General features: G+C 42.1%; 1 protein-coding gene across 9 annotated transcripts in view; it reads left to right on the plus strand.

The window, feature by feature from the left end:
• Positions 1-300: 300 nt before the first annotated feature.
• YAP1 (Yes1 associated transcriptional regulator) overlaps positions 301-24585 on the plus strand; it is a 124542-nt gene continuing 100257 nt past the window's right edge. For 7 of the 9 annotated variants that reach the window (XM_050758262.1, XM_050758264.1, XM_050758266.1 and 4 more), the window contains exons 1-2: positions 594-914; positions 3892-4142. In XM_050758262.1, the coding sequence (XP_050614219.1) occupies positions 594-914; positions 3892-4142 (572 nt within the window). Of the gene's footprint in view, positions 915-3891; positions 4143-24585 lie in introns of all 9 variants that reach the window. The other 2 variants (XM_050758263.1, XM_050758271.1) reach the window with 2 other exon arrangements.

A 24585-nucleotide genomic window follows, 5' to 3' on the forward strand; every position in this document is an offset into this window, starting at 1 on the left:
AGTGTGGAGGAATGTAGCAACTTGCAGCGAAAAGTTTCCCTGCGCTGCCGGCCGGGCCGCGGTGCGGGCGGGCGCGCAGAGGAAGGAAGAGCCGAGAGGAGGCGGGGCCGCGGCGGCGCGGGCGGGCGCTTCTCACAACTTTAGTTTTGGCGTCTGAGGCGAGTTTCTGTCTCAGTCGGGCGCAGCCGCCGCCAGGGAAAAGAAAGGGAGGAAGGAAGGAACAAGAAAAGGAAATAAAAGAGAAAGGGGGAGGAGGGGAAAGGCAACGAGCTGTCCGGCCTCCGTCAAGGGAGTTGGAGGGAAAAAGTTCTCAGGCGCCGCAGGTCCGAGTCCCTCGCAGCCCCTCCCGAGGCGCATCCGCCAGACCAGTGGAGCCGGGGCGCAGGGCGGGGGCGGAGGCGCCGGGGCGGGGGATGCGGGGCCGCGGCGCAGCCCCCCGGCCCTGAGAGCGAGGAGAACGTCGCTCCCGCCGCCCAGCACCGCCCGGCCCGCAGCCGTCGCCGCTTCTCCACCTCGGCCTGTGGAGCCGGGGCGTCCGGGCGGAGCCCTCGCCCGCCTGGTTTAGGGGGTGCGCGTCGGGGGAGGCAGAAGCCATGGATCCCGGGCAGCAGCCGCCGCCTCAACCGGCCCCCCAGGGCCAAGGGCAGCCGCCTGCGCAGCCCCCCCAGGGGCAGGGCCCGCCGTCCGGACCCGGGCAGCCAGCACCCGCGGCGACCCAGGCGGCGCCGCAGGCACCCCCCGCCGGGCATCAGATCGTGCACGTCCGCGGGGACTCGGAGACCGACCTGGAGGCGCTCTTCAACGCCGTCATGAACCCCAAGACGGCTAACGTGCCCCAGACCGTGCCTATGAGGCTCCGGAAGCTGCCCGACTCCTTCTTCAAGCCGCCGGAGCCCAAATCCCACTCCCGACAGGTAACCTTGTCGCCCCTCTCCCCGCTTCCCCGTCGGGCGGGCCTCAGACCGGGGGGGCGCTCGGGAGCCGCGGCCGCCAGCTCTGGCCAGGGGAGGGGGTTGCGGGAGCTCTAGCTGGGGTGGGGGTCCCGCGGCGAAGTGGAGGAACTGGAGTCGTCCGCTCGGCCGCGGTGACCAGCTCCCCACTCCTCCCAGAGTCCGGGGCTGAGATTTGTTTTTCCTTTCGGAGTTTCTTTCTGCGGTTGCGGCCCCGGGGGGCGTGCTTTCCCTCCTTCCTTTCTTTCTTCCCGGGGTTCCCGGGAGGTTGGCGGGAGTGGAGGAGGGGTGGGGAGGAAGGAAGGGGGTGGGGGAGAGCCGAGCCTGGGCCGCGGTGGGCTTGCACAATGCGCGCGCCTCCGCGCGCTCCGCACCTTGGCTCCCGCCGGGGCCGGGCCGGGAAAGGGGGAGGGGGGCCTCTGGCATTTGTGTGTGGGTGAGTTGCCAGCGGAGGCCGAGTTTGTGAAGTTGAGCCCTGGGCCCCTTTCCTTTGCGGCCTCTCGGTCCACTTCAGTCTCCTGGGGGAGTCAAATAATTGTTCTCTTGTTTTCCAGTGTTGATTAGAGGTGGGGGTAGAACCGGTCCATTTAGTTTTTTGCTCTTTCTTTCCCTCCCCCCTACCCATTTCCCCTCCCCCTCCGCCTCCCCCTCCCGTAAGCATTTATTTTCCTCGCGGCTTAGGCGATTTCTGAATACAGGTTTCGGGCTTCCCCTGCCCAGACTTTCCTGGAAGTTGTTTATGGAGTTCTTTCACCCCTGCGCTTCCCTTGTGTCTTGGAACTTGGGTCGACTCGCTCTTATCAAACTTAGTAGGTTGCGTGTTGGTTTCCCGATCGTAGGCTATTATTTACAGTCGGCTGAAAAGCTTTTGAATTAGCCACATCTGTACGTTGCGCAGGAACTGAGTTGCGCTTTACAGTACCGAGGTTTTAACACAAGCCTTTGATAATACACTGCGGGTTGACTCATAGGCCAAGTCCTGCCTAGTTCAACTGTGATTAAAAGTTAATGTTTGGGAAGCGATGACTAATTCTAGGATCGCCATTGCTTTTTAATTCTTATTGCGGATATGAACATGGCTGCTTTTCCACATACACAACGTTCGATTATTTTGCCAGCTTGATTCAGCATAGAAGTGAAACTATTTATAATGAGAGTGTTAACATTCCGATAGGTCCCAGTGGTTTTGTTTAGTGTAGGGTTCTCCCTTTTTGCTTCTTTTCTTTTTTCTTCTTCTTTTTTTATTAAAGAACTTGCTTCAGGCTAAACTTCAGCATAGGAACTTTGCCCAAAAGTTAATAGGTTTTCCAAATACTGCAATGTAGTTAGCCTACTCGGGCTGTAACTTGAGTGGAAAGAAGAGTTACCGCCCCCACTCCCATTCTCTGTCCTATTTGCAGGCCTGTTGTATATTCTTCTGTCAGAGACCACAGGGTTTTGGAACTCAGAAAAACTCACTTAACCTGATGACAAAAACCCGGGTTAAGGAGGAGGAAGGAAGGAAAAACAATTTAGCTGCTTGCCTAAACAGTTCAATTTGTCAGAAATAGACTTAGGTATGCTTTTTTTCTTACCCCTGGAAGTTGGTTTATGGACTCATTGTAAGTAAATGTGTGTTGGCATGCACCCTGCAGACTACACGGTATTTTTTCAAAGTATACTACACATAGATTGGATCCCCCATTTTGTGACAAAGAGTCACAACTGGAAAGTGTACTTTTTCTTCTAGTAGATAATTTTTACAAGAATTTATATCCAGCAGTTCTAAAATTCATAAACTATTACAGTTTTGTTTTTAATAAGTTTTTAGCTAAGTGTTGCTCATCTGTAAATTGGACTTTTATTTCTGCTAGTGATTTTCTAAATCATACTTATTCTGATGGGACACTCAGAAAGGTCTATCACTTTAAGGCATTAATGACTCTACTGAGTCCTTCCGGTTTCCTTACCTTTGTGAATCTAGGAAATTCTAACTTTTTGATAATCAAACTCTTAATTCTAATTAGACACATTTTAAAAACTATGCAAGATTGTGAATAGTAGAATGTAGGTTGTGAATACTATTGTTCACAACACAAACTGGTGACTATAAGTTGTTTTATATACATCCATTTTTCTGTCTTGAAAACTATGTTACAAACGAGAAAACAGGCATATGGAAGTTAACATACTTGTTCAGTGTCACACTAGCCAGCTTAGACTGGAACTCAGATCTTTGGGGTCTGAATGCAGAATTTTTTCTGCTTGTATAGAGTTGTGAATGTCTGTGAGTTCTTAAGTTATAATTGGACTGATAACCTCATTATCTTCTACATACAAATATATAGTTGAGTTTTTTTCATCTTGTTCATTGTAGATGGCTTTTAAGAACATTTGGGCAGTTCAAATTTGTTGCTTTCATTAAAAATTGTGTAATTTGTTATGATTTCTTTATTGATGGCGTTTTATCATGGTGGGAAAAAATGACGAGGGCTTGTTTTTTCTTGGGCTTGACCTAGAAAAAAAAATTAATTACTTAAAACCTAGTAAAAAATGCATATTGTTTGCGTTGTGTTTATACTTAGAACATTTTAGAACTTGGAAAAGCACCCATAACTGCAGTGACTTTTTAAAAATTAGGTTTTAAAATTCACTGTTATTTTTGGAATGTTTTATTCATTCAGTACTAGTTGCCCTTACATGTCTGGTGTGTAGTAGGTGGAAATTCATTAGATGGACTGCTCATCAATAAAAGCACAAATATAAAACTTATATTAAAATTATATAATATTAAAAGTATCCGTTTGAAAACCTGTGTTCTCTAGTGTCGAATATTAAATGTTGAAATTTTCCTTTGGCACTTAGATACTCGGCTGCAATTAAGCACTGACTGGGAAATTTAAAGGGACTCTCTAAAAAGTTGTGTTTCTTTTTTAATTTTTCATCTTAATATTCCTAATAGGCCAGTACTGATGCAGGCACTGCAGGAGCCCTGACTCCACAGCATGTTCGAGCTCATTCCTCTCCAGCTTCTCTGCAGTTGGGAGCTGTTTCTCCTGGGACACTGACCCCCACTGGAGTAGTCTCTGGTCCAGCAGCTACACCCACAGCTCAGCATCTTCGACAGTCTTCTTTTGAGATACCTGATGATGTACCTCTGCCAGCAGGTTGGGAGATGGCAAAGACATCTTCTGGTCAGAGATACTTCTTAAAGTAAGTGAAAATAATGGTGGGAGACAGTTATCTAAGAAAAATATGTATTGGAAGACACAGTAAAGTGGTGTCAAGATACAGAATATCATTTGTTTTTATTTTTTTTAATATTTATGTTAAGCTCTAGAGCTCTGTTATATCTCCCATGTATATGTTTAAGTTTGGTATGACCTAAATACCTTTGTTAGCATGGGTAATATTTTGAGAGCTTTACTGAGTCTTGGTTCTGAGCCTCTTTATAATCTTTTCTTTTGTGGAAATTTGGTTATTCTCATTTTGAGCTTGTGCCAAACCTGTTAATTAGCCTAGCACAAAACAGAAAGAACACCGTGAAAATTTTCAAATTCTGAGAATATTAGGGCTAGCAGCATCTTATGAAGTACGTGTGGTGCTACTTGTATCTTTTTAAATAAATATTTTATTGGTGGAGAACTACAAAATAAGTAGGGCTTTTGGGGGAGTCTAATTTTACAGTATTTTAAATTGTGAAATGACAAGCACTACAACTGAAGCTTGATGTGACTTACCAATATTTCCCCCCAAAATGTAAAGGGAAATATAAATTTTTAGGTTTCATACGCAGTCTCTCAGTGGCAAACTTCTTTCAAGCTAGTAGATCTTCACAATAGAAACCCTCCTCTCTGGGAAAACAAAAACATGACCATTGGGTTGTTTATTTTTTTATCAGTCTTTTTGTGTTTAACAAAATGGCAAAATTGCACTAGGCTGAAAAGATCTAAATAGTTTCTCTCCTCTAATTTTGAAATTACAGATAGGACCTCAATTTTTTTCTGGCTTGTTTGGATCAAGTATATATAAAATGTTGACTAAAACTAATTATTATAGACCGAAATTGATGTCTTTAAAAAAGCTCACTTAATAGTGTTTAATCAAGTTGAGATAATAAAGTGAAAAACAGTGTAAGTTTTTATTCAGATCTGTCTTGACAGTCTACTCCTAAGGCAAGTGTAACATTTATTTATCATATCAGGTAATACCATTAAGGATGTTTTGTTGTGTGAATCCTAATATGTGTTTTATATTGATTGTCTTCCAGGGTGGGTTGCTGCTTTGTAATGTAAGATAGAAAATTTCGTGACAGACTTACAAAAGAGCAGAGGAAAAAGTTTGATCATGAAAAGTTCGTAGTTTTTTTTTTGTTTTGTTGTGTTTCTTTTTTGCCCCCTTTCCTGCAACTTTTTGTTTTTCTTCTTCTTTTTAAAATTCATTTTCTGGTGTCCTGGTATCCATTTCAGAGGATCAGGTTTCAACCAGAACAGTAAAGGGCCTGAGACTGGAAAGTACACACAAGTCTGGCAAACTCATCTGCATGAGCAAGATCATTTGTTCTCAAGCAGACATCCAAAGTAAATGATTGAAAGAGCTGCTAGCTGTGAAGGATGTGTCTTGAAGGGGAAGGGAGTGGAAACAAACCAGGTTGTTAGGAAGAAAAAGAAAGGCTGCACTTTTTTGAACCTCTCCCTGCTGGGTCACATGCTGACCTGGGGAGATTTTTAAACAGCTTAATAGCCTGCTTGCCTTCTTTCTTTGGTGGATGCTGTGGCTAAAAGTATAAGGTTAAAGAGCAACATTTATGCTCTTCTTGTTAGTTCTTTGTATCTTGTAATAATTGCTTGTAGGTGATATCTGCCTACAGTTTCATTATTTTGAATGAATGATCTTTTTTTTTTGAGCTGAAATCAGTATTCTAGATAGAGTTGGCCTTCCGTATCTGTGGGTTCAGTATTCATGGATTCAACCAATCTCTGATTGAAAATATTCAGAAAAAAAATTACATCTTTGTTGACTAATGTACAAACTTTTTTCCTTGTCGTTATTTCCTAAATAATGTAACAACTATTTATATAGCATTTACATTGTATTATTATAAGTAATCTAGAGATGATATAAAGTATATGGGAGAATATGTATAGGTTATATGCAAATATTATGCCACTTTCTGTGAAAGACAAGAGTGTCTGTGGATTTTAGTACATGTAGGAGGTCCTGGAACCAATCCTTAACCACAGATGCTAAGGAATGACTATTCATTTTTCAACGTTTCCAGTGATTCTTCCTTTGTGAAGAAATGTTTGTCTTAAAGGTATTGATATATGTAGATGGATTAATGAAGGGTATATACCTTCCAGCCCCAGTCACCTCAGTTCACACCTGTCACCTATGGGCCTGTAAGGAAGATAAACCAGGCCAAAATAAATAAATCTCAAATTATGTCATATGAGAAAAGGTTGCAAGGGTAGAGAGATATTTACCTGGAAAAGAAAAAACTGGGAGGAGGAGAGATAAGACATGATTGTTCTTTCAGTGTTTCTGGGGAACTTTCATATGAGAGTAAGAGTCCTTATTATATAAGAAATGTGAGGAATTTTGATTCCTTGGAAGAATTTTCTTATATAAAACTTTTCAGAACTGGAAGAGTTTTCCTGGACAGGTAAATCTTGCTCAATAAATGTAGGTAAAATCATGGTTACTTGGTATCTGTCAGGGATTCTGTGCAGGCCCCTAAACCTTGGATGTGGAAGATGAATGCTGTGGGCTTATAAAATTTTGTATTATAAAGAGTATCTGCTTTATGAACAATATGCAATTTGGAGAAATGTTTTGAAATAAGATTATTTCACCTTCTCTAGTTAGCTACTTCCGTGATGTTATGGGCTGTATAGTTGTTATAACTTCTTTTTGTGTACTGAACAGATAAGTGAGGTTAATATCCTAACCATTAGTCAAAGATGATGATCAACTAAGCTTTTGGTGCCAAGTTTCTATTGTCAAAAGTTCATTTTTATCCTAGTTTTGATGTTTTAAAATAGGGCTGTCTTTGTAATCAATATTTATATACTTTCCTCTTGTATCTAAAGAAGTTTGTTGTTGTCGACCAGATGTAGAATGAGGATTTAAATTAGTTGCATGTTTTACACTTACTTCCAGAGTGAAACATTTTATTTTAATGCATCTTTTTAGATATTCGTTGGAACTGACTTTTAAGTTACAAGGTCTATAACTTACTGAGATTTATATTTGGCATGAAGAACCTGACTATAAATGGTCCAGACAGGCAAGGCGATGTAATTTGAGAAAAAACTTAGAAATGTTAACTTAAGAAACTACCCAGTTGTTGCCTTGTGACCATAGATGATTGAGTTTTTGAAGTTAGTTGGCCTATCGTCTAGTTTCCAGGCAGCATGATTACTGAAAGATTATAAGCAGGCAATCATTGGTCATTTTAAAGCCCTCCTTAGGTCAGTGAGATCTTGTGGAGAAGACTCGTATCTTATTTTGGCAAGTGATATGGTGGAAGTATGGTGCTAGCTACATTTATCAGTGGCTTGTTTTCAAGCTCTGGGATGAATATGAAGTATGTAAACAAGGCTTAGCCATATAATGTTTGTTCTATTGGCATTTACTATTCAAAACCAATTTCTTTACCATTGCATTGAGCTTTCATTTTAAAAGAATTCATTGTCTTTATGACTCTGAGAGTTATTACCTTCTTCAGCTGTCTTATGGTTTTCCTACAGGAAATAGTTCTTCAAGTAGTTGGTCAACAACTTCCTATTTCTTTATAAGCTGCTGAATAACTTCCTGAATCAGTATTCTATAATATCTCTGGTTTCAAGCAGTGTTTTTACTTGCAAGTTTATGGTATTGACTCTGATGCCTTGTAACTATTACCATGTTCAAAGACGTGTTCGTATATATAATGTACCATGTAGGACCTTATAATTTGATTTAAGGAATCTGGATCAGTGATTTTAAAAGTTTGTACATTTGCATTGTTTTAATAATGTTCTAATAATTTTTAAAGGATAGTTTTGTTTCATTTCCATTGTTTATCATTTTCTGAATAACTGGCCACAATGTTTTTAGTCTGTGAAGATTCAGGGTTTTTTGTGGCTGTGATTTGATTAAGTTATATTGAGCATGTTGGTATACAATTTAAAAAGGATATGTTTTTCAGAGATTTTTGACATTGTGTGGCATACAGCTTACCCATCTTCCAATATTAATTTGCCCTGTAGATATAAGTGATCGCTATCTATAGGCTGATTCTTTCTTTGTTTCTTTTTTTGTTTTTCTTTTTGGAGACAGTCTTGCTCTGTCGCCCAGGCTGGAGTGCAGTGGCGCGATCTTGACTCACTGCAACCTCTGCCTCCTGGGTTCAAGTGATTCCCCTGCCCCGTCTCTACTAAAAGCACAAAAATTAGCCAGGCGTGTTGGCGCACACTGTAGTCCCAGCTACTCAGGAGGCTGAGGCAGGAGAATTGCTTGAACCTGGCAGGTGGAGGCTGCAGTGAGTTGAGATTGAGTCACTCCACACCAGCCTGGGCAACAGAGCCAGACTCTCAAAAAAAAAAAAAAAAAAAACACATACAGTGTATGTTGTTATCGTATACAGTGTACCTGAGATGTATACAGTGTATTCAGAACATATAGAATGTATCTTCGTGATAAAGATTAGATGTTTTAAAAAGGAAGTTTCATGAAGAATAAGGCTATGCTGTTTCTTTCTGTATCAAGTATAACCCAGTTTCCCTTTAAAACTGAAAAGCTTATAATTTTGCCATTAAATGTTAAGTTGCACACGTGCACATGTATACACAAACAAAAAGCCAGTTCAAATTGCAGTCACAAAGTATTTCCCTATTTGAGGGAAGGCCAGTCTCTGGGTGTTTGTCTTGCTGTTGAGGCTGAGTGGAGAGAGAAGATGAAAGTACGCCCTCAGCTCTGGGGGGTGGGGGAGAGCTTACTTCTGCTCAGTGGGTGGGCATCACGGGGAAGAATGGCACACAGTGCCACAGTGCTTTAGGGAGAAAACCCTGGAGAAACCGTATTCACTGGTGGCAGAAGAAAAACAGTTGGAAAATAGTAGATGTGACAGAGTAAATAGAACATAGAGATTAACATATTGCCTGGGAAAAGTAATGGAATCTTTTTAGTGTGAACTGAGAAAGAAGTTCACTAGAACTTCTTTCTAGAACTAAGAAATATCTCTAGAAGTTTAAATGTAGCAGACACAATTGACTGCAAGATGGTAGGCTAATTTTCTTTTTAAAGTCACATTTAAAAAAATGCCCTTTCCTAAAGCTTTATCTTAGCCATTATAAAAACCAAAACATCTAGGGAGCATTTAAATAGTTGAAACTTGGGGGGAAAAAAAACCCAAAAAAACCCAGGTTTTTACAACCCTAAGATTGGTCCTCTTTAGTTACATAGAGAAATATTTTACCTTGTAGTTAGAAAAATAATGGGAATTCGCAGCTTAAAATACTCATGCTATCATGACTCTGCATTGCCTTGTACCTTAAGGCTTTGAGGGGAGGTAAACGCTAAACCTTTTTGTTGCGAAAATGTATATTGAAATTTAGGCTTAGGACCAATCAAAGTGAAGTCATTTTAAAAATCAGTTGCTAAGATTTAAGATTATTCAGACTTAATTTGCTACCCTCTGTAATAGCATAATTTATCCATTAATTGTGGCTTGAAAGTTTTTAATAATAGCTGAGTAGCATTGTATAAAGGGAGGTCTTAAAGAGCTGTGTCGTTCTATAACTGTGGTTACTAAGTGATGCACTTCTGACAAAAAGGGCTTCTGATTCTAGGATTAATCAGAACTTCAAGCCATGAAAGGGACATTGCCGTTTCTATGAAGAAGAATTGCTTCATGGTTCTGGTTGCTCAAGTGCTGTAGCACCAAGTTTCCTGGGAACAAGTACTGCCACCGTGGAAGCACTTTTATTTACGTAGGGCTTGACCCCTTCTAAATGCAAACAAAGAAGTTTGGTTTAAATCACAGCAGTCTTCCCCCTCCCCTCTTTAATATTCTAGACAAGGAAAATGGTCGGTATTTAATCCTCATTTTGCTCCTAGCATGAGAAGAATCATAATTTTTAAACACACCAAGTGATAGTCTGTTGTTTCTTTAAATGATGTTGCAAATTAATAAAATAATGCAAATGGCAGTATCTATTATTTGGGTTTTCTTCCACCAAATGTTTTCAGTGCTGTATTTGTGGTAAGTGCCATTCCTTCATTTGCTGTCACTTTAATTTGTGTCTCTTATCTGTTTATGGGATGTTAGTCACTTGACTATCAAATTCTTCAGCAGAATTCTCAGACTATCAAATTCTTCAGCAGGATTCTCAGTTGGGGGTGGGTGAGGGGACATTTTATTAAAAGCTGCTTCCTTTCTCTTCTTGCAGTTGCTTACTTAACCTAAAGGGAGGAGGATTTTTGTTTTTAAAGTAAGGTATTTATTTGGTCAGTAAGTATGTTTAGAGAGTTGATATTTGCATGAAAATTGCTGCAGATTTTATTTGGGATTTGGAGTAAAGATAGTGTGTTTGTTAAAGTGCTTCGACAAAATGGAATGTAGTATATAAAAGTTGCTTGAAATTCAACTTGTAGTATATCCTGAACTGACTGTAATACGGAGCAGGCTTTTGGGATAAGAAGTACACACCTTACCACCTAGGAGGTGAAACAAGATGTGGATTTTTTTTTCCTGTATATGGAAATAGATGTGGGGGTTCTTTTGTTTTATATTTATAAAACAGTCGTCCCTCACTCTTATTTCTTCATGTACGGTAGTCCCTCCCCACCATCCATGAGTTTCCTTTCCAGAGTTTCAGTTACCTGCCATTAACTGTGGTGTAAAAATATTAAAATGGAGAATTCCAGAAATAATTCATGGCCAGGTGTGGTAGCTCAAATCTGTAATCCCAGCACTTTGAGAGGCTGAGGTGGGCACATCAGTTGAGCCCAGGAGTTCACGACCAGCCTGGGCAACGTAACAAGATCTCGTTTCTACTAAAAATACAAAAAATTAGCCAAGCCTGGTGGCACCTGCCTGTAGTCCCAACTACTCAGGAGGCTGAGGTGAAAGAATCACCTGAGCCTGGGAAGTCACGGCTGCAGTGATTGTGCCACTGCACTTCAGCCCAGCCTGGGCAATGGGAGTGAGACCTTGTCTCAAAAAAAGCCAAAAACAAAAAACCATAAGCTTTAAATTGCAGTGTTCTGAGTAGCATGATGCAATCCTGCAATCTTGTGCTGTCCAGTCTGGGATGTGAATCCTCTCTTTGGCCAATGCATCCACACTGTCTATGCTACGTCCCACCCCACCACCCCACTGGTCACTTAGTAGCCACCTCAGTTGTCAGATCCAAAGACCGTAGTATATATATAGGATATAGGGTTTGGTACTATCCACTGTTTCAAGTATCCACTGTGGGGTTTGGAACATTTCCCCTGAGGATAAGTGAGGGGCTGCTGCCTCTGATTTTCTGCATTTGTTTTATAAGGTATATGATTTTTTTGTATTTGTTTGTTTTTTTTTGAGACTGAGTCTTACTCTGTCACCCAGACCTGGAGTGCAGTGGCATGATCGCTGCCCACAGCAGCTTCTACCTCCCAGGCTTGTGTAATCCTCCACCCAGCCTCTTAAGCAGGGACTACAGGCATCCACAACCATGCCTGGCTAATTTTTAAATTTTTTTGTAGAGACAGGGTTTCACTATGTTGCCCAGGCTGGTCTCAAACTCCTGGACTCAAGTGAGCCTTAGGCGTGAACCACCACACCTGGTCAGGCACATGGTTTTTATTATAAAACTAACTTTTATTAGAGAGAATCAGAAAATTCAGGAAAAGAGAAAGGGGGCCTGGTGCGGGTGCTCATGCCTGTGATCCTAGCCTTTTGGGAGGCTGAGGCGGGAAGATAACTTGAGGCCAGGAGTTCAAGACCAGCCTGGCCAACAGTAAAAACCGGTCTCTACTAAAAATAGAAGGAGAAAAAAAAATAGCTGGGCATGGTAGCACATGCCTGTAATCCCAGCTACTCCTTTTGGGAGGCTGAGGCATGAGAATCGTTTGAACCCGGGAGGCAGAGGTTGCAATGAGCCAAGATCACGCCACTGCACTCCAGCCTGGGTGACAGAGCCAGACTCTGTCTCAAAAAAAAGAGAAGGGGGGAAAAAAAGAGAGAAAGGGAAGGAAGCACCAGATTTCTGCCAATGAGAGGCGTTTGAAGGACCTTGTTTTCATAGTCTGTGTATAAACATATATTTTGATATTTAATTTTTAGGGAAGTAACCTGTACATTGATTTAGAAAATCCCTTAATACTGTAAGGTTTATAAAGAAAAAAGAGCAGACTGGGCACAGTGGCTCATGCTTGTAATCCCAGCACTTTGGGAGGCCAAGGCGGGCAGATCACCTGAGTTCAGGAGTTCGAGACCAGCCTGGCCAACATGGTGAAACCCCATCTGTACTAAAAAAATACAAAAATTAGCCAGGTCTGGTGGCAGGTGCCTTAATTCCCAGCTACTTGGGAGGCAGAGGCAGGATAATCATTTGAACCTGGGAGGCGGAGGTTGCAGTGAGTCGAGATCGAGCCATTGCATTCCAGCCTGGGGGACAAGAGAGAGACTTCCCTCAAAAAAAAAAAGAGAAAAACAGCAGTGACCCTCTTTTCTTTATCTCTGACTTGCCTTCTTCAGAGGCAAACACTTTCCACTCCTTTTAGGTGTTTTTTCCCCAGGTACTTTTAAAATTTCCGTATTTATAAAATATGTTACATTGCTCTTTCTTGAATTTTCGTCACCCCTCAAAATCCTCCTTTTCTTAATCATCCCATTATAATGCCTATAATTGTTTTGTTAAATGTGTTTACAATATGACAATTCATGTTGTACCTACAGCTGAGTCATATAATGTACTATGATTTTCTGGAAACTTCTGTATTTCCTTGCCTGACCAGTTGTTAATTGCCGTGATTTTTTGTTTTTATTTCTGTTGCTTTTTGCCCACCTTGGAGGTATCCTCAGAGTCCTTTGTCTTCCTGCTCTGTGCTAGACTTGTTGCTTCGGAGTTGTCATATTAGGATGTTCCTTGGTTTTCATCCTAGGGAGTCTCTGGATCACTCTTATGGGTTGGATACCCTATTTTTCTCTTTCTTTATTTGCTCACTCTTTGAGTTCATCCCCTAGAAATTTGCAGAGGAAACGGGTACATGGGAGGTAGCTGTGTTGAGATCTCTTGTGTCTAAAACTATCTTTCTCTGTTAACATTTAGTGGGCAGTTTGGTTGTAGCATTTAAGGTTATTTTCTCTTGAAATTTTGAGGCATTACTCCATTTTTTTTTTTTTTGTTTGTTTGTTTGTTTTTGAGACAGAGTCTTGCTCTGTCGCCCAGTCTGGAGCGCAGGGGTGCGATCTCAGCTCACCGCAACCTCTGCCTCCCAGTTTCAAGCGATTCTCCTGCCTTAGCCTCCCCAGTAGCTGGGACTACTGGCGTGTGCCACCACACATAGCTAATTTTTGTATTTTTGGTAGAGACAGGGTTTCACCATGTTGGCCAGGCTGGTCTTGAACTCCTGACCTCAAGTGATCCGCCCGCCTTGGCCTCCCAAAGTCCTGGGATTACAGGAGTGAGCTGCTGCGCCCAGCACTCCATTTTCTTCTAGCTTCCAGTTTGTTAATTGAGTGTTTGCTTTCCTTGGGGATTTTAGTGTTTTGTTCTTTATATTGGGGGTCTGAAATTTCATTATGTCCTTTGATATGCTCTTTTAAAATTCATTGTAAACAATGTCTGGTCATGTATCAGTTCATATAAAGAAACTCGGTCTTCAGTATGGATGATGCCCCTCAAGATTTTGCAGTACAGTTGCCCTAAAGTACAATTTCAGGCATGGGATCTTTCAGTCCTGGAAGACATTTCTTTTGTTAGTTCCCAGGTAATTTCTTCCAGACTGTTTTATCTTTTCTTTTTTTTCTGGAATTCTTGCTAGTCAGAATAACTCTTATTTTATTTTCTTATCTTATCCCACTGTTTTCTTTCACTTAGCATTTTGTTATGTTTTCTGGGAGATCCCTTCAAATTTAACTTTTAATTTTTATGTTGATTTTGTTTTGTTTTGTTTCTGAGATGATGTGGAGGGGGGTCTCACTCTGCTGCCCAGGCTGTAGTGCAGTGGTGCAATCTCAGCTGACTGCGGCCTCTGCCCCCTGAGCTCAAGCAGTCCTCCCTCCTCAGTGTCCTGAGTAGATGGACCACAGATGTGCATCACCATGCTTGGCTAAGTTTTTGTGTTTTTGGTAGAAATGGGGTTTCATCATGTTTCCCAGGGTTGGTCTCAGACTTTTGAGCTCAAGTGATCTGCCCGCGTCTGCCTTCAAAAGTACTGGGCTTACAGGGATAAGCTATGGTGCCTAGCCAGATTGATTGATTGATTGCTTGATTATTGATTGATTTAGAGACAAGGTCTTCCTCTGTTGCCCAGGCTGGAATGCAGCGGCACACTCAGGGCTCACTGCAGCCTCGACTTCTAAACCTCAGGTGATCCTCCTGCCTCAGCCTCCCCAAGTAGCTGGGACTGGCTAATTTTTGTGTGTGTATGTTTTATAGAGACAGTGTTTTACCATGTTGCCCAGGCTGGTGTCAAACTCCTGGGCTCAAATGATCCACCCACCTTGGCCTCCCAAAGTGCTGGGGTTACAGATGTGAGCCAGTGCACCTGGCCTGATTTTCTTTTTTCCCCAGAAAACTATTTCTCATTCTTTTTTTTGAGACAGAGCCTCGCACTGTCACCCAGGCTGGAGTGCAATGGCACAATTTCGGCTCACTGCAGCCTCCGCCTCCTGGGTTCAAGTGATTCTCCTCCTTCAGCCTCCTGAGTAGCTGGGATTACAGGCACCTGCCACCGTGCCTGGCTAATTTTTTTATATTTTTAGTAGAGATGGGGATTTACCATGTTAGCCAGGCTGGTCTCAAACTCCTGACCTCAAGTGATCCGCCCACCTCAGCCTCCCAAAGTGCTGGGATTACAGATGTCAGCCATATCATGCCTGGCCTGTTTATCGTTCTTAATCTCCAGTGAGTCTTTTGTGAGCTCATTGTTTGTTTGTTATTTTTTAATAACATGCTGTTCTTACTTTATGGATGTAGTAATGTAATATCTTCCTTGGGATATACTGTTTCTTTTTATATTTTGTGCTGATGCCTTCATTGTCTAGGTGGGCTTCATTGGAGAGTAATATAATAGGGGCCAAGCCCTGAAGTTGCAGGGACCCCTGAATGCCACTGTCTTAGTAATTTCCTCTTTTAGCAGCCACTATCTCTAGCTAAAAGTCTGCCAGTCTGGAGAGCACCAGTGGTGATGGGGGTTAGGACTGAATACCAGTGTTCTTGGGCTTCACAGTGTGGGGCCTCATCCCTGCTCTCAGCTATGTCATGTGTTTGAATCCAAAGTCTCCAGGTCTGTTTCTCTGAAATCTGAATAATCAGTTTCCTCCTTGGGCTGAGCAGAGAGTTATGCAGTAGGTTTTTAAAAAGTTGTATGTAAGCTGAATTTTTGTGAATCCAGCTTATAATTACAGGTTGACTATAGAAAGTTGCCAATTTTCTAAACCCAAAACAGTGACTATTAGCCATTTTTTATGATTTGATTTAAACATTACAAAGTCACTTTTTACTGAATCCTTGATATGGTTTGGCTGTGTTCCCACTGAAATCTCAACTTGAATTTTATCTCCCAGAATTCCCACGTGTTGTGGGAGGAACCCAGGGGGAGGTAATTGAATCATGGGAGCCAGTGTTTCCCATGCTATTCTGGTGATAGTGAATAAGTCCCATGAGATTTAACGGGTTTATCAGGGGTTTCCGCTTTCACTTCCTCCTCATTTCTCTCTTGCCCCCGCCTTGTAAGAAGTGCCTCTCGCTGCCCGTCATGATTCTGAGGCCTCCCCAGCCATGTGGAACTGTAAGTCCAATTAAACCTGTTTTTCTTCGCAGTCTTGGGTATGTCTTTATCAGTAGCATGAAAATGAACTAATGCAGTACATTGGTATCAGTAGAGTGGGGCATTGCCGAAAAGATACCCAAAAATGTGGAAGTGACTTTGGAACTGGGTAACAGAGGTTGGAACAGTTTGGAAGACTCAGAAGAAGACAAGAAAATGTGGGAAAGTTTGGAATTTCCTAGAGACTTGTTGAATGGCTCTGACAAAAGTACTGATAGTGATGTGAACAGTAAGGTCCAGGCTGAGGTGGTCTCAGATGGAAATGAGGAACTTGTTGGGAACTGGAGCAGGGGTGACTCTTGTTACATTTTAGCAAAGGGACTGGTGACAGTTTGCCCTTTTCCTAGAGATTTGTGGAACTTTGAACTTGAGATGATTTAGGTATCTGGCCAAAGAAATTTCTAAGCAGCAAAGCATTCAAAAGGTGACTTGGGTGCTGTTAAAAGCATTTAGTTTTATAAAGGAAGCAGAGCATAAAAGTTCAGAAAATTTGCAGCCTGACAATGCAGTAGAAAATAAAAACCCATTTTCTGAGGAGAAATTCAGGAGAGTTGCAGAAATTTGCATAAGTAGCAAGGAAACTAATGTTAATCCCCAAGACCACGGGGAAGATGTCTCCAGGCCATGTCAGAGACCTTCATGGCAGCCAGTCCCATCACAGGCCTGGAGGCCCCGGAGGAAAAAGTGGTTTTGTAGGCTGGGCCAGGGTCCCCCTGCTGTGTGCAGTCTAGGGACTTGGTGCTCTGTGTCTCAGCCACTGCAGCTGTGGCTGAAAGGGGCCAACGTACAGCTCAAGCTGTGGCTTCAGAGGGTGGGAGCCCCAAGCCTTGGCAGCTTCCACTTGGTGTTGAGTGTGCAGTTGCACAGAAGTCAAGAATTCAGGTTTGGGAACCTCTGCCTAGATTTCAAATGTATGGAAATGCCTGGATGTACAGGCAAAAGTTTGCTGCAGGGGCGGGGCCCTGATGGAGAACCTCTGCTAGGGCAGTGCAGAAGGGAACTGTGGGGTTGGAGCCCCTACACAGAATCCACACTGCGGCACTTCCTAGTGGAGCTGTGAGAAGAGGGCCACAATCCTCCAGACCCCAGAATGGTAGATCCACTGACAGCTTGCGTCGTGCTCTTGGAAAAGCTGCAGACACTCAGTGCCAGACTGTGAAAGCAGCCAGGACGGAGGCTGTACCCTGTAAGGCCACAGGGGTGGAGCTGCCCAAGACTATGGGAATCCATCTCTTATGTCAGTGAGACCTGGAGTAACAGGAGATCATTTTGGAGCTTTAAAGTGTGACTGTCCCACTGGATTTCAGACTCACTTGGGCCCTGTAACCCCTTTGTTTTGGCCAATTTCTTCCATTTGGAATGGCTGTATTTACCCAATACCTATACCCCCATTGTATCTAGGAAGTAACTAGCTTGCTTTTGATTTTACAGGCCCATAGGTGGAAGGGACTTGCCTTGTCTCAGGTGAGACTTTGGACTGTAGGCTTTTGGGTTAATGCTGAAATGAGTTAAGACTTTGGGGGAACTGTTGGGAAGGCATGATTGGTTTTGAAATGTGAGGACATGAGATTTGGAGGGGCCAACAGTGGCATGATATGATTTGGCTGTGTCCCCACTGAAATCTCAACTTGAGTTGTATCTCCCAGAATTCCCATGTGTTGTGGGAGAGACCCCCGGGGGAGGTAATTTAATCATGGGGGCTGGTCTTTCCTGTACTATTCTCGTGATATTGAATAAGTCTCACAAGATCTGATGGGTTTATCAGGGGTTTCTCCTTTTGCCGCTTCTTCATTTCTCTCTTGCCGCCATCATGTAAGAAGTGCGTCTCACCTTCCACCATGATTCTGAGGCCTTCCCAGCCACGTGGAACTGTAAGTCCAGTTAAACCTCTTTTCTTCTGAGTCTCAGGTATGTCTTTATCAGGACTGTGAAAATGAACTAATACAAGCCTTAACTGCTTTTAACAAGCAAGTGCTTACTTCAGTTATATTTGTCCTTTTCAGTATCAGTTTTGCTAGCTTACCTTTTTGTGTGTTAGATTTTCTTAAAGGGAGAATTATAGACTGTGACACCAGGGTAGTTAGCATTGATTGGACAGAATTTTGTTCAGAAGGTCTGGATTCTGGTCAGAGAGACTGGAGACATAATTCCTATTCTTACGTATGATAAGGGAGGTAGCCCTATCTGTTCATATGCCATTTCCAAGTTCTTTGTCTAGTTAATATACACAGCTTTAAAAATTAGGGCTTTAAAGTAGAACAGCCTTATAGAATTATTGGCCTCTCCCTCTCTTCCTTTGCCTCTCCCTCTCTTCCTTTCTTACCTCCCTCCCTCCCTCTTTGCTTCCCTCGCCCCAAACCCTGTGTCCCCTCCCCATTCTCCTGACGCTGTCTCTTTCTTTCTCTCATCAGTATAGATGGTGGTAGGAAAATGTTTATACATATCTAAATTGATTCAGTAATTGTAAATATGTGGTATACTGCATAGGTTAACCCTGAGATGTATTTAACTGGGTTTTGTCTCAGTTTTTCCCTGGCAAGTGGTGTTCATTTAATAGAGAACTCAAAAGAGTAGCCTGCGTTCAGTCCTTAATAGACCATTGTTGATGTCATAGAATATATTTTTTTTCTATATACTATCATATGGTCAAGTAAGCATTTTTAGAGAATGAGTTAGAATTTCATGAAGGCTGGGTTTAGGTTAAAATACGTTCATCCGGGCCGGATGCAGTGGCTCACACCTGTAATACCAGCACTTTGGGAGGCTGAGGTAGGCGGATCACGAGGTTAGGAATTCAAGACTAGCCTGACCAACATCGTGAAACCCTGTCTCTCCAAAACACAAAAATTAGCCATGCATGATGGTGGGTGCCTGTAATCCCTGCTGCTCGGGAGGCTGAGGCATGAGAATCTCTTGAACCCGGGAGGCGGAGGTTGCAGTGAGCCAAGATTGCACCATTGCATTCCAGCCTGGGCGACAGAGCGAGACTCTGTCTCCAAAAAAAAAAAAAAAATTCACCCATAGATGATGGCTGAGATGTGTTAGGACCCCTTATTGTTTTTTATCTCAAGTTGAATTTCTCCAGGTCCCCTTTTCAGCAATCTCGTCCTTGTTTAGGTAAAAAGTGGTTACATGGGAAAATCTGTTGGGTGAAAAGGAAGCAAACCTTTTTTTTTTGAGGTGGGATCTCGCTCTGTCACCCAGGCTGGAGTGGTGCAGTGGTGCTATCTCAACTCACTGCAACCTCCACCTCCACCTCCACCTCCGGGGTTCAAATGATACTCCTCCCTCAGCCTCCCCAGCAGCTGGGATTACAGGCATGCACCACCACACCTGGCTAATTTTTGTAGAGACGGGGTTTTGAACTATTGACCTGAAGTTATCCGCCTGCCTCAGCTTCCCAAAGTGCTGGAATTATAGGCGCGAGCCACTGTGCCCGGCCAGAAACCTTTTAAAACTGCATGCAAGCAAAACCAGAACAGAGCACTGTATAGCTGTCAGAGAAGAGGGTTTTCTGAGTCGTAAAAGGTATTAAAATAGTGAATGGTGTGAGGAAGAGTGGAACAGAATTTGGTACACCTTAGTTCATGTAAAATAAGAAAGTGTGTTAGAATAGCCAAGTGCTAAGGTTTAAAATGAGCTAAATAAATGGAGATTCCTAGAGACCCTGCCTGGAACCAATTCTTACCAGTGTTAGGGTCACAGTTAAAATTTCCCGAGCTCTCCTGGATAACGATTGATTGATTGATTGATTGATGGATTGATTGACAGGCTCTCATTCTGGTTGCCCAGGCTGGAGTGCAATAGCATGATCTAGGCTCACTGCGGCCTCAATCCTCTGGATTTAGGTGATTCTCCACCTCAGCCTTCTGAATAGCTGGGATTACAAGAGTGTGCCACCACACCTGGCTAATTTTTGTGTTTTTAGTAGAGATGGGGTCTTGTCATGTTGCCCAGGCTGGAATCAAACTCCTGGACTCAAGCAGTCTGCTCACTTCAGCCTCCCAAAATGCTGGGTTTACAGGCGTGAGCCACCACACCTGGCCTCTCCTGGATAACTACTTTTTTTTTTTTTTTTAAGATTTAAAAAAACTGGTAAAGAGTTGTCCAGATACAGATGTTTCTGTTTTTCCTCTACACATGTTCAGACTGATACAGGTTATGTTTCCAAAATCATGTAGTTTGGATGAGTTCCAAATGATGTAATAGGATCACTTTTGACCCCTCCCAGCTGGAGGGTATGTAGGCTTTCCTGTTAGGACTAGTACAGATCTCCTCTTATGGGTGAGAAAATAGTCACTGTTTCTTCACAATGATATGTAAGTGTCATTGTCCTCTGTATTTGAGGATAAACCATGCCCTTTTTATACCTGTCTGCTTTGCGTTAGTGCCTGTCATACTGCAGATAAGAATTTGCACAGCTTATCAATAAGCCAGTTCTCCCTCTTCCCTTAAATACTGGGTGGTTTTCTCAAAAAAGACCCACATGGTTCTGGATGAAGTGTTCGATTACTTGCTTTGATGTAGTTATAGTTTCTAAAACTATAGCCCAAAAAAGTAGCCAATGCTTAGTCTTTAGTAGGCCATTGTCAATGTTGTTCTTCCTGCCATTCTTTTCTATGAACTCACTATAAGTGCTTTTGATCTCTTGATTTTATAAACACCTATGTAATGGTTTTATGTAGCAGGCATTGTTCTAAGGGTTTACTGGATCCCACTCTGTGTAGTTGGGACAAAATTAATAACATGTCAGTCTTGATGGACTGGGTAGGTCTCAAAACTTCATTGTTAGTCGTCTGTCTTGTTTGCCTTTTCATGGTAACTGTCCCTCACGATTGAGGCTATGAGTTCAATAGAGATCTTGCCATCTTTGTTCAGCATTGTGTGTGTAGCTCTTGATACATTTATTGGCAGATGACACGCCATAGACGGCTCATTTATTTCAGAGTCCATCGGTCGATAGTCTTCCTGATTGATGACTGTAGTTTCTGCATAATTCTGATTGCCCTTTTCACTCTTGAAAGTATCCCACAATGGATGATAAATTACATATGCGAACTAGAGTATTTATTATGTGTATTCTGAAGTTAATTTTATGAGTTTGAGGTTATTTTTAAGCTTTAACAGGAACTATTAAAAAAAGGTACTCTTTGTCTTCTGGATATAAAGCAACAGTATATGGTATTATATGGTGTTACAAATTTTGTTCCATGGACAGTGAATATCTGATTGCTTTAGGATTGAGTAAGAAATTCTGTTGTCAAAGTGATACCAAGCCTAGCCAACATGATGAAACCCTGTCTCTACTAAAAATATAAAAATTAACTGGGCATGGTAGTGTGCACCCATAATCCCAGCTGTTCGGGAGGCTGAGGCAGGAGAATCACTTGAAGGTGGAGGTTGCAGTGAGCTGAGATCTCACCACTGCATCCCAGCCTGGGCAACAGAGCGAGACCCTGTGTCAAAAAAAAGAAAAAAAAAAAGTGATACCAATGAGCAGACAACTCTGGGAGGCTGAGAGAAAAGTCATGAGGCGGTAGCATGGGTCAGATAGTACTCAAGTCACACTTAAAGGAGTTAGCATTTTCAACTAGTGATTGTGCGGACATTGGAGGAGTCAAAGACAGAGCTGCCAAAAGGTTTTCTGGTAAAACCAAAGGTCTTTTCCCTCCCCACCTTGAATGACATTGCATCTCAAGAGAGTCTTCGCTTGATGCTGTTAATTAATCTCAGTTTACTTTGCACTCTTTGAGGTTTTTTTTCATTTTTTGAAAAATATTTCTTCTGATATCAAAACACTTGAAAAGCCATTTAATGACTTGGTTTTATTCACTGCTTGAGACAGATTGTTTCAAAGTGAGGACCATGCATTACATGAACATTGTTAACTATAATTGTATCCTGTATACATTTTTTAAAGGTTTGTTTTGATGTTGGCACCTGTTTAAGATTTTCCTTTTTTGCTACTTTTTGACCCTGTTTGCCAGAAAATGCTGGTTGAAAGGGATTGTTTTCATTTCATTTTTTTGGTAAATTCAGCTTCATGTTCATTTGTTTACCAATAAACTTACTAGAATTGTGCAAAGTGAATATAAACCTTTTACACACATTGGTTACTCCTGTTTTAGTTAGTAATTATCACTGCAAATTGAATTAATAGTAAAATGTGTAAAACATTACTATTTTTTACTTCTTTCATTTTTTACTGGCATAGGGGCCAGGCGTAGTGGTTCACGCCTGTTATCCCAGTGCTTTGGGAGGCCGAGGCAGGAGATCACCTGAGGTCAGGAGATGGAGACCAGCCTGGCCAACATAATGAAACCCTGTCTCTGTCTCTACTAAAAATACAAAAATTAGCTGGGAGTGGTGGCATGTGCCTGTAATCCCAGCTACTCTGGAGGCTGAGGCAGGAGAATCATTTGAACCGAGAGTTGGAGGTTGCAGTGAGCCAAGATCGCACCACTGCACTCCAGCCTGGCAACAGAGTGAGACTCTGTCTCAAAAATAAATAAATTAATTCATTTAAAAAATACTAGGATTTTAGTTAAAAAGATTTTTAAACTATAATTCTTACTAAACTCTAGGATTTTAAATGTATTAATAAAACTTTTGTGGCACACAGGATTTTTGGTTTTTTTGAGGGGACAGAGTCTCATTCTGTTACCCCAGGGATGGAGTACAGTGGTGATCTCAGCTCACTGCAGCTTCTACCTCCTGGGTTCAAGCAATTCTCCTGCCTCAGTCTCCTGAGTAGCTGGCACTACAGGCATGCACTACCATGCCCGGCGAATTTTTGTATTTTTTGTAGAGAGGGGGTTTCACCATGTTACCGAGGCTGGTTTCAAACTCCTAGGCCCAAGTGATCTGCCTGTCTCAGCCTCCCACGGGGCTGGAATTACAGGCATATGCCACCACGCCTGGCCTAGAATTCTTTATCTAATGTCAAAGTTTAATATGGTTTTGGAAGGAAGTTATGAGTTTCACAAATGCTTATAATTAAGAAGTAAATTTAGTTGACAATAGCATATTAGGCTGTTAAGATTTCAACTCTGCTGTTTTATAGGAAGTCACATGGAGGTCATTTACTGTTACTGGTTATCTTAGTCACCTTGGGCAGCCATTTAAAAAAAATACCATAGACCGAGTGGCCCAAACGGAGAAATTTATTTCTCATTGTTTTGGCATGGTAGATTTCATCCTGAGGTCTCTTCTCTTGGTTTGTAGGTGGCTATCAATCTCTCTGCTTGCTCAGACGACTGCTTTTTGTACATAGAGGAAGAAAATACACACTCTCATGTCATTTTTTGTAAGGGAACTGATTTCATCATGAGGACCCCACTACCCTCATGACCTGATCTAATCATAATTAACTCCCAAGACCCTGTCTCCAAATGTCAGCACATTGAGAGATGAGCGCTTAAGTGATGACTTTTGGGAGGACACAGATATTTAGTCCAAAACACCGTCTTAACTGAAAAGAGTTTGCATTATGGACATTTATGTTTGAAAAAATCAGCTATTTAGGTGGTGATGGTCTCTCACTTTATTTGGCATTGACTTGTTAGGGAAACCTTTTGCTTTCTCATTTCAAGGTGCTAGATTAGCACCTTATTATCATACTTAATCTGTTATTATGATTTAGAAATATCAAGATGCCATAAACAGCATGGAATTATGTGCAGATATACGATTGAGAGTGGGATTTTTTTTTTACATCTCAGTATTGTTCTCCATGTTATTTAGAGGTATGTACTTTGTCTTAATATGCTATGGTATGGTTTTTTTTAATCCTTGAAAAATTAAATATATATATATAAGAATGCATAAAACACACTTATTTTAAATAGCGATTTTGATGGAAATACCCTTCCAGGTTAACCACTCTCCAGGTTAATAAAGAGAATATTGCTAGTTCCTTAGAGGCCTTCCATGTACCTCTCACAGATCACATCCCTTTCCCTCTATCCAGAGGTAACTTCTGGCCTTTATCTTACCTTTTTTTAAATTTGAGAGAGAGGGTCTCACTCTGTTGCCCAGGCTGGAGTATAGTGGCCTGATCACTGCTCACTGCAGCCTTGACCTCCTGGGCTGAAGAGATCCTCCGACCTCAGCCTCCTGAGTAGCTGGGACTGCAGGTACATGCCACCATACCAGCTAATTTGTTTCTTTGAGACGGAGTTTCACTATTTTTGCCCAGGTTGGAGTGTAGTGACGAAACCTCAGCTCACTGCAGCCTCCACCTCCTGGGTTCAAGTGATGCTCCTGCCCCAGCCTCCTGAGTAGCTGGGATTAAAGACGCACGCTGGCTAATTTTGTATTTTTAATAGAGTCAGGATTTCACCATGTTGGCCAGGCTGGTCTTGAACTCCTGACCTCAGGTGATCTGCCCACTGTAGCCTCCCAAAGTGCTGGAATTACAGCCTGACCATAATTTTTAATTTTTAATTTTTTGTAGGGATGGTATCTCACTATGTTGTCTAGGCTGGATTATTTTTTAGTTTTACCATCTACATGTGTATTTGTTTCAGTTACCTACTACCGCATAACAAACTACCCTAAAACTTATGGCTTAAAACAACCATTTTATTGTATCTTACAAATTTGTGAATTAGGAATTCAGTCAAGGCAC

Source organism: Macaca thibetana, chromosome 14 (genome assembly GCF_024542745.1).
Source record: "Macaca thibetana thibetana isolate TM-01 chromosome 14, ASM2454274v1, whole genome shotgun sequence".
Classification (NCBI taxonomy): domain Eukaryota; kingdom Metazoa; phylum Chordata; class Mammalia; order Primates; family Cercopithecidae; genus Macaca; species Macaca thibetana.